This window comes from Pistacia vera, unplaced genomic scaffold, assembly GCF_008641045.1.
Source record: "Pistacia vera cultivar Batoury unplaced genomic scaffold, PisVer_v2 Contig1214, whole genome shotgun sequence".
Taxonomy (NCBI): domain Eukaryota; kingdom Viridiplantae; phylum Streptophyta; class Magnoliopsida; order Sapindales; family Anacardiaceae; genus Pistacia; species Pistacia vera.
This window is the reverse complement of record NW_022195265.1, coordinates 24,094-33,715: the sequence shown is the minus strand read 5'-3', so window position 1 is coordinate 33,715 and position 9,622 is coordinate 24,094. Positions and strand designations below refer to the sequence as shown.

General features: G+C 34.7%; 2 protein-coding genes across 2 annotated transcripts; one reads left to right on the top strand and one right to left on the bottom strand.

Annotated features, from left to right (window-relative positions):
* Positions 1 to 759: 759 nt before the first annotated feature.
* On the bottom strand, positions 760 to 1,689 carry LOC116114246 (zinc finger BED domain-containing protein RICESLEEPER 1-like). The gene has a single exon (XM_031400408.1). It carries the CDS (start codon positions 1,687 to 1,689, stop codon positions 760 to 762), a length of 930 nt encoding a protein of 309 aa, XP_031256268.1.
* Positions 1,690 to 4,462: 2,773 nt separating this feature from the next.
* On the top strand, positions 4,463 to 9,157 carry LOC116114283 (ubiquitin carboxyl-terminal hydrolase 4). The gene is made up of 6 exons (XM_031400443.1): positions 4,463 to 4,699; positions 5,498 to 5,614; positions 6,100 to 6,198; positions 7,257 to 7,445; positions 7,732 to 7,913; positions 8,373 to 9,157. Exons 1-6 carry the CDS (start codon positions 4,583 to 4,585, stop codon positions 8,776 to 8,778), a joined length of 1,110 nt encoding a protein of 369 aa, XP_031256303.1. The 5' UTR covers positions 4,463 to 4,582; the 3' UTR covers positions 8,779 to 9,157.
* Positions 9,158 to 9,622: the final 465 nt, after the last annotated feature.

Below are 9,622 nucleotides of genomic sequence, written 5' to 3'. Positions count from 1 at the left end.
TCCCCTGTTGCCAACTTAGTTTCCACCCTAAAATTACAAATCAAACACATGAATAAAATAAGAAACAGATTTCCACAAGATCTAAATCAAACACATGATTAAAACTAGCAAACACATTTCAACAAAACAAACATAACAAACACATTTCCACAAAACAAACATAACAAACACATTTCAACAAAACAAACATAACAAACACATTTCCACAAAACAAACCTAAGTACACAACAAGCACATTTCCAAATCAAATAATGAAATGCAAACTTAGAAGATACACAAACAGAGTTCACAAAGACAAATATAAATATAACAAATCCACAAAAATATTTCAAAAGAGGCCTCCAAGCAAGCAATAACTGTCAAACTCCAAGCACATGCCAATCCATTGTCAAATGTCAACTGTCAAAACAAAAAAAGTTCCACAACTTGTTAGGTAGCTTCAATTTTAAATTTCTTTCTTTTTATAAGTTTGTCCAATCAAATCTAGAAATTAATAAATAGAAGAACAAATGAAACTAAATAAAGTCATAATATATACCTCGTTATTGGAAATTTGGATTGCCCTTCAATCATTTAGTTGAGGACGAGTACTTTCTACTATGAAAGATGGAAATTCTGCAAAAAATTGGATAAACACATAATTAAATAATTGAAAGTATAATTAACAAATCCAACACATACATAATTAATTAATTGAAAGTAAAGCAAAAATTTTACCTGACTCAATTTTTGTTAACTTATCCAAGGTGTCCTCAATGGCTAATGGTGAACGCGTAGTCCGAATCCAATCTTGTGTGTAGATAAGAGCTTCCACCATTTTCGAGTAAGGGAGCTACGAAATTGATCAAATACACGACCCCCCGTACTAAAAGCCGACTCAGATGCAATAGTTGAAATGGGCATAGCCAATACATCTCGTGCTATCAAAGAGAGAACTGGATATTTTGTTGAATTCATCTTCCACCATTTCAAGAGATCAAATGTCTTGTCATTGTCATTTTCAACGTCATCAGCTAAATACTTATCCAACTCTGATTTAGACTTATTAGCTTGGCTTTCAATCTTTCTCTTTTTAAACTTAACCCTCATGCATTCTTGAGGATCAATATCAGCATCACCATGATCAACTGCAGTTGCACCTGAAGATTGCTGACTTGACTGCGTAGTAAGAGCCCCAGCCACCTTACACAAATTGTAATGGTTAAATAAAGACAACAAAATTTCCATCACTTTTTTCTTTAACTTATCAGCAGTAAAAACATCATAAAACTCATCAATCACCCAGTCAACACATTCTAACTTGTCCCTAGGGTCTAAAACAACCGCAATGAATAACATTATGTTGATATTATCAACATTTGAACAATATTTGTCAAATTTTCCCTTCATCCTTACGGCCATAGAACTTAAGCTAAGATCATGACTGTGAGACCATTCTGAAATCTTCATCCCAGTGCTATATATCTGTCGCATGTACTCATTACCAGTTACATAAAAAGATCCGAACACAATTATGGTAGCATCATAGAAAATTTTCAGAAACGGTAACAAGTATCGGGCATATTCCCAATCACTAAACGTAGGCAAACCCTTTGACCTGTCCCCATTAGAAAGCTCATCTCTGTACTTACTATCTTCTATTTCCAATAATTCAAATGCTCTCTGGAATTTAACTATGGTATCCAACATCAAATAAGTAGAGTTTCACCTTGTTTCTACATCAAGCACCAAATGACTCTTACTTTCAATTTTTTCTTTCTCCACACACTCCATAAATCTCATTAACCTTGCTGGAGAAGACCTCACATATCTTATTGCAGCACGAATTCTAAATATGGAGTCATCCATATCTTTTAACCCCTCTTTTACAATCAAACTTAGTATGTGTGCGCAACATCTCATGTGAAGAAATTGACCACCCAAGACATTTCCCTGCCAACTTGATAACCGAGTCCTAAGATAGCTTATACCCACATCATTAGAACTCATTGTCGATCGTTACTATGAATACTTTAGAAATACCCCAATCAAGTAAGCATCTCTCCAGTCTTCCCAATGATTAAACCTTTATGACTACTTATAGGACAAAAGTTTAAAATCCTTTTGTGTAGTTGCCAATTGTCATCGATGAAGAGCCGTAAGACACATATAGTTGAGGTTCTGACAACTTGTCCATGTATCAATAGTGAGACAAACTGTGTAATTGAACTTACTAAAAAACTTCTTTAGCTTTTCACTCTCTTCAAGATAAATCTTGAAACAATCAGTAGCCACAGTCTTACGGGAGGGCATTTGAAACCTAGGCTATGCCGTAGTCATCACATGGCGAAACCCCTCATGCTCCACAAAATTAAACGGTAGCTCATCGATAATGATCATTTGGGCAATAGTTTTTCTAATAAAATCTTGATCAAATTTCCATGACAACAATGAAGATTGTGTAGAGAGGGCAGCCTCACTTGAGAGGTCACGTGATGCTTGTTGAAAGAATAACGTCTTCTGTCTCTTGTCCACCACATTCAAAGGATACTTTTTACACCTACTTAAGTGGTTATGTAGACAACTTGTACCACTTTTACTTGGACAAGCAAGAACATTCCGACAATAGTTACATGTTGCCGTCAAATCATCCTTATTCTCACACTCATTTTTGGTGAAGTGATCCCACATTTCAGATGTATATTTCCTACTAATAGTAGATTTCGCATGTTTGAGACCTGAAGGTATGGGTGGTCTTGGTGTAGGTGCTTGAGTGTCATGTGAAGTGTCAAAAGTGGGTGTGTTATTATCACTAGTCGAAGATATCTACAATGGCATAAAAAAGGAATATGCATTAACTATTTGTGGTTAGTCAAGGCCCAATAGTCTAAGGCACCATGCATTTATATTATTCTAAGAATCAAAATCTTGTAACAGTCAAAGAGATATAATCGAAAATTGGAATTGGAATTGGAAATAACTAACATTTCAACATGTACACAAAATTACCAATGTAATAAAGCTCACTAACCTTCTTTAAATCAGTAGTACTTGGGACTTCCTCACTTGAATTCCTGAAACGATTAATTATACACAAAAATCAATACAAATAATGAACAAAATAAAATACAGTTACACTAAAAATGAAGTAATTAAATTACCCAGGAGAGGACAACTTCTCGTATGCCTCTTTCAGTCCTTCAATAGGATTGCACCATTTCATTTTGAAAGCTAGAATTCACAAATTAAACGCACTAGAAATTAAGACTCAGGAAAAGTTAATAATCTACAAAGAAAAGTGCAAATTGCTTAGACAATTAATTGATTCTTCATTAACCAGAAAATTAAAGTAGATATTTGCATATGGCATAATAAGCGACCTCAAAGTTCAAAAAGAAATGAAACCTGATTTGCTATATAAATCTCCTTCTTGCTTTCACTTTCGTTCGTCGTGATAATTGTAATGTAACGTATTTCCTTTCTGCAACTTCACTTGTACCGCCGAAGAGGAGTCATTGACTAATGATTCCAACTTCCTCCTTCGTAGTTTGTATGATCTTTAATCATCTATGCAATAGCTTATTATAGTAGTTAGTAGTGTCATTTAATGGACTTAATTTATTCCCTTACATAGATGATATGTGGAAAGAGAATAAATATTCATATAAATAACACAAGACTGGGTTTCATAAGCATATATTAAATGAAACAGAAGATCTCTGATTTAAATTCACAAAGAGGAAACAAAAGATCTTAGATTTAATGTCGTGAGGGGTAGCTGATAGAACTCATCATTCTGGAACAAACTAGTTTTATATATCATGATCATACAGTATCATACAAGTACGACAGATGTCATAACTATGCAGAGGCTTTCGATCTCTCTGTGATCTTGTATTGGATTTATGTATTAATATTATTATAACATGAATATGAACTAAAAGGGTTCCTGTTGATCCAATTAATTATCGGGAATCATTCTTGGCGCTAAGAGTTCCAACCGTCCAAAGCAGACAAAACAAATTGAGCAACTTTTGGGAAGAGAAAGAAGGAAGATAATGGGCGTGCAACATTCCTTTATTAGACAAAAAGATTAAACAAAATCATTTTCAGTTGACTTATTTTACGTAATATGATTTCATAAGGAAAAAGAGAGAACCTGTATATCTTTAATCTGTCGGATGAGTTGGGATCATATATTAAAAGTAATCCATAAATTTCTTCAGTTTGGTTGCAAATAAACATGAATAAACAAGTGACAATACAGACCTGAAAACCCAGATCTAAAATCCACTGAAAACACAGATCTAAGAGAGAATGCGAGACTTACTGAGGTTTGAGGTGAGTGAGCCGTGAAGTGAGTCCGACAGAGAATGAGAGACAGAGAATGTGGCTGCGACGTGCGACGTGTAAAACCCCTCCCTAGCCGGGTATTTCCTAAGTATCCCTTGGCCATTGAGAACCTAGAAAACGCACGCCTANAACCAATTCAATTCAATTCAGTCCAATTCAATTCTCACTCGTTGTCTGTTTATGGAGAGCGAATCGCTGAGTTGAATCGGAGCGATACGAGATCTGACTCACTCTCTCCGTCGTCTAACTCATGGGCGCTGCCGGCTCCAAACTCGAGAAGGCTCTCGGCGACCAGTTCCCCGAAGGCGAGCGTTACTTTGGCCTCGAGAATTTTGGCAATACTTGTTATTGCAACAGCGTTTTGCAGGTCAGATTTTTATTAGTTTTGTGATTGAGTTCTTTTGTGGAGACATTTTAAATTAGGTTTTAATTTGAGTTTTTGTTCATTCTTCATTGTTGTTTGACCGAAACGGGTTTAGTTATTAGTTTAGATGTAGTTGATTTGGTGTTGTATTGTCGTTGTGGTGTGTTTTTTTGTGATTAAAACGCTGTCATTTTTGGTAGTATTTATGCTCAAGTACTGGGTTACATTACTGAAAATAAATTTAAAAATAACAAGTGAAGAAGAATAAGCATTTTACAGTATGATTCGTTTTTGGTTTACTTCATGTTAATTATGAGAAATTTGACTGGCCTTTCTTCTGGATATTGTTTTATAAACAGTTTTACTCACATTTTGGAGTCAGTTGCTAGCAACTCCACGTCATGTTTTTCCATATCGTAGTATCCATATTGGAAGAATTTGAATGTATTGTTTCTCTACTTTAACATCTTTGAAATACCCTTATTGCTTTGATTTCTAAGACATCCCTTATTTTAATTTCATGATTTATTTGCCAACAATTGCTATTTAGTTCCTCTTATTCTGTCAGTTTATAGTAGCATCCATTAGATGCCAGTTTCGTTGTGCTTGTATGTATTCATATTGGAAGGGAGCTGAAAACTCAAAAGGTTTTGTTTTATGTACTTGTTGAAAATGTCTAAGAGACTAGAGTCAGTATATTTCTTATGGGATAAAATAGAAAGCATTTTCCATTATAATGTTTGAAAATGAGTGTTCTAAGGGTACGCTCACACTCCCTCAAACCTTTTCCTTTCTATGCAGGCACTTTATTTTTGTGTTCCATTTCGGGAACAGTTGCTAGAGTACTACTCAAATAATAAAAACGTAGGGGATGCTGAAGAGAATCTCTTGACATGTTTGGCAGACTTATTTACGCAGGTAAAGTTCTACTTATAGTTCCTGTTAGTTACTTTGGCACAGTTGTTTCGTTTTGCTCTTACATACTACCCACCATAGAGTCAATCCCATCTTTTTAAGCGTAGGAATCTTGCATATTGAAGGTAGAAACTTTCCCTTCATTGTACAATAGGTTGTTTTTGCTGCAGTTGTTATGTAAATGACCAAACTTTATATTACCCATATGAGAATGCTTTCTTAATTTTTTCCTTTGTTTCTTATCTCAAGACATACAATAAGTTCTCAAATAAGTATTTATAGTGGTGGACTACTGAGTAATTATCCTCTTGATGCAATCAATGTGAGTTGATAGGGAACTAATTGAGATTTCTTCTTAGGTGTCATGGAAAGTATGATTATTCTCATTCAATCTAATTTATTTTCTTATAATAATAATGTGAGTAATTTCACAGAAGGATCTAGCTCAGTCCACTATTAACAGTAGGTTTGTTGTTCTGTTTGTGTAGATAAGTTCTCAGAAGAAGAAAACAGGTGTCATTGCCCCAAAGCGTTTTGTGCAGAGATTGAAGAAACAAAATGAGCTTTTCCGCAGCTATATGCACCAGGTACGTTTTATCAGTAACTGATTATATGAGCTATTGCTGGAAATGTTGAATTTATATGAGAAGGCTAAAGATGTCGGAGATGTAAAGGGCAGTCGAAGCTAACAAATGAGGGCATGATTAAGAATGATGAAAATGATACCGTTTATTCATAAAATCTTGTTTATCCTTTTGAAGATCGATGTTACTAGTGCAACTACTTGGTGGCTAGGTTTTGGTGACATCGGAGCTACACTACATTATAACGATGTATTTTCTTTTCCTAAGCTTCCAGAATTACTTGAGATTTTCCCCCAGATGATTATTAATATAGGGTGGATTTTTCTCTGCAAAGTATTGCTGCTGGTTTAGAATGTTACTTCATGGGTTTCGTTGGTGTTACTACATATTGTTTGTTGTTAGTGAAACAGGTAAAATGGCAAATCATACTTCCATGAAATTCGCTTTGGTAAATTCTGTAGTTGCAGATGCTGGCATCCACTGCGGAAGTTGTGAGCAAGCACTTTAGAGTAGCTGGAGCTTGTGGACTTGTTGAAACATTAGTCGGGAATTCTATTTTATACTGTAATGATGTCATTATATAGGACTTTAGTTATCAACCTTATTTTGCAATGCTTTTGATTGCTTTGGACAATTACTGGAAAACCAGTTGAGTTCTGAAGGTTCAGATCGCCAATTGAGAATGGTGACACAATATCTGGAGAGCCTGAAGCATGTTTTGCATTTGGAAAAGTCAAAGTACAATATTTGGCTATTGCAAGACAGTATATTAGAACACCTTTTATCTTGTTCCTTTGCCAATTTTTGCTGCTTGTTATTTAGAGAGGACTGACAATTTGGTCATGTTTGCAAATTTGCTACCATCACCAGTTTAGGCTCAAGGAAATGCCCTCTAAATTATGTATTGCAACATGTAATGAAGTATAAGGTGGATGTTCGTTTTCCTCCTATTATTAATGCATCCGTTGTCTTTGCCACATTGTATTTGCTTTTTGTAGTAATTTAAAGATCAGAGAGAGGAATAAATATTTATTTCCTTCATTTTCCCCTTCTGTTTGTAGGATGCTCATGAATTCTTGAATTTCTTGCTGAATGAACTTGTTGACATACTTGAGAAAGAGGCTCAAGCTGCAAAAAGTGATCCAGAAACTTCATCACCACCGGAAAAGATTGCAAATGGGCCGAAGAATGGTCATGCAAATGGTGTTAGGAAAGAGCCGTTGGTTACCTGGGTGCACAAAAATTTTCAGGTGATATTTCTTGTCCATTTCATGTATCTTTGTTCATCATTTTTTGCTTTAATTAGTTAACAGGATAGTACAATGCTGGAATAATATCATTTAGCTCTTATTTTCTTAAATACATTTTGCTATAAATGTTACTGGTGTTTGTATTTCTACGGTGGAAGCTCATGAGTTCCTTAAAAAAAATATTGCTGTTTTCATTAAAAACAAAAGTGTATTGCTGTGTAATGCTTTATAAATTGTTATATTTGCCATCCTGTACAAGAATCATGATTTTTTTTTAACAAATCAGGGAATACTTACTAATGAGACAAGGTGCTTGCGGTGTGAGACAGTGACAGCTAGAGATGAAACTTTTTTTGACTTGAGTCTTGATATAGAACAAAACAGTTCAATAACAAGCTGTTTGAAAAATTTTAGCTCCACAGAAACTTTGAATGCAGAGGACAAATTTTTCTGTGACAAGTGTTGCAGGTTTGTGATTCATACTAAATTCTTAATTACTGTTGCCTCAGTCAATATTACATGCATCATACTTTTATGGTATTATTTATTGTTTACTTGTTTCTAACTAATTTGGATCTGGTTTTCTGCTAAAAAATTACTCCGTTCTATAATTTGGAATGCATCCTGCTTCCTTTGGAATTCTAATTTGCTTGTTGACCTAAACAACATTCATTAGAACATGGAAATTTCCTTTTCTTGTCGTCTGTTTTGCTTTAGGTTTTATTGGTAACAAAATAGAGACTAATCATTTTATATGAATTTCTGCACCCGATCCAAGTTATCTAAAGTTTGTGTTCAACGCCGCCATCGAAAGATTACTCTGACTATCTAATTATAGGGGGAAGAGGTGGCACTGCCGGTTGTCGACATGGGTTGGAACTTTTTCCATTCAATAACATAGTGAATCTGTTTTTCATTATCTTGCAGCTTGCAAGAAGCGCAGAAGAGGATGAAGATAAAGAAGCCTCCTCATATCCTGGTCATCCATCTAAAGCGGTTTAAATACATCGAGCAGCTTGGGCGATACAAGAAGTTATCATACCGGGTCGTCTTTCCACTTGAACTTAAGCTTAGCAACACAATGGAAGATTCAGATATCGAGTATTCACTATTTGCTGTAGTAGTCCATGTTGGGAGTGGGCCAAACCATGGGCATTATGTCAGTCTTGTGAAAAGCCATAACCACTGGTTGTTTTTTGATGACGAAAACGTGGAGATGATCGACGAGTCAGCCGTGCAAACATTTTTTGGGTCGGCACAGGAATATTCAAGTAATACAGATCATGGGTACATCTTGTTCTATGAGAGCATCAGTGCTAGTAGCAAGAGTTGAGTAGAGGAGATGGAGAGGAGAGGAAGGGCTTTGGTTTTATTACAATCATTAGTTACTTTTTAATCATTCGGACTGAGATTTTTCGTTTTACTGTCGATGTCTATTAATTTTCTTTTGTTTTTTTCAACCTGTGAGAAGAGCTATGAATGAGAGGGAGAGATGGAAATGGAAATGGAAATGGGTTGTGAAAAATGTATACTTAGGATGTACAGTGGATGGTGGTGGAAGCACACTTCTGTCCTTTTGTTTTTTGTTTAACAATAAGAGGGAAAAAAAGAGCAGCACAGTGTATATGGTGTGTGAGATTATCACAGAGACAGTTTGTATTCTTGCTGTTTGAGAATGTTAATTTAACACTAGAAAATTGCAATTTGCTCAACTCACTCACTACTACTATAAAGATGGTTCCTACTTGCTAGTATTTAGATTTTGCATTGATTAAATTCAACATGCTGAAGTTTTCTATTTTTATAGATAAAATTGGATCATCACGTTGTTCGCATTGTTAATTGACGGATTTAGCTATTGTAACACAAAATTTTGATTATTATTTATTAATAAAATACAATTCATGGTCTACCCATGATTATTGATAAAATACAATTCATGGTCCACACATGAATTGATACTGATGTTGCAGTAATCTATAAGATAGATACTGAGTAATTTACATTTAAGTTGGGTTTGATTTGAAAAATATTTTATTGCTGAAAATATAAGATTAATAGTGAGATAAATTATTTTAAAGATTATGGGGGAATGTTATATCAATATGTTTAGTTATATTATAGGGTATAAATAATTAAGATGTTTGATTGAGAAGAATAAAAAATTATTGACAGAA

Bases quoted from the DNA above. Each gene is read 5' to 3' on its own strand.
- LOC116114246 (XM_031400408.1), bottom strand. From the start codon at position 1,689: ATGTTGGATACCATAGTTAAATTCCAGAGAGCATTTGAATTATTGGAA.
- LOC116114283 (XM_031400443.1), top strand. From the start codon at position 4,583: ATGGGCGCTGCCGGCTCCAAACTCGAGAAGGCTCTCGGCGACCAGTTC. The intron at 5,615-6,099 runs GTAAAGTTCTAC...CTGTTTGTGTAG, and splicing joins TGGCAGACTTATTTACGCAG to ATAAGTTCTCAGAAGAAGAA. The intron at 7,914-8,372 runs GTTTGTGATTCA...ATTATCTTGCAG, and splicing joins TTCTGTGACAAGTGTTGCAG to CTTGCAAGAAGCGCAGAAGA.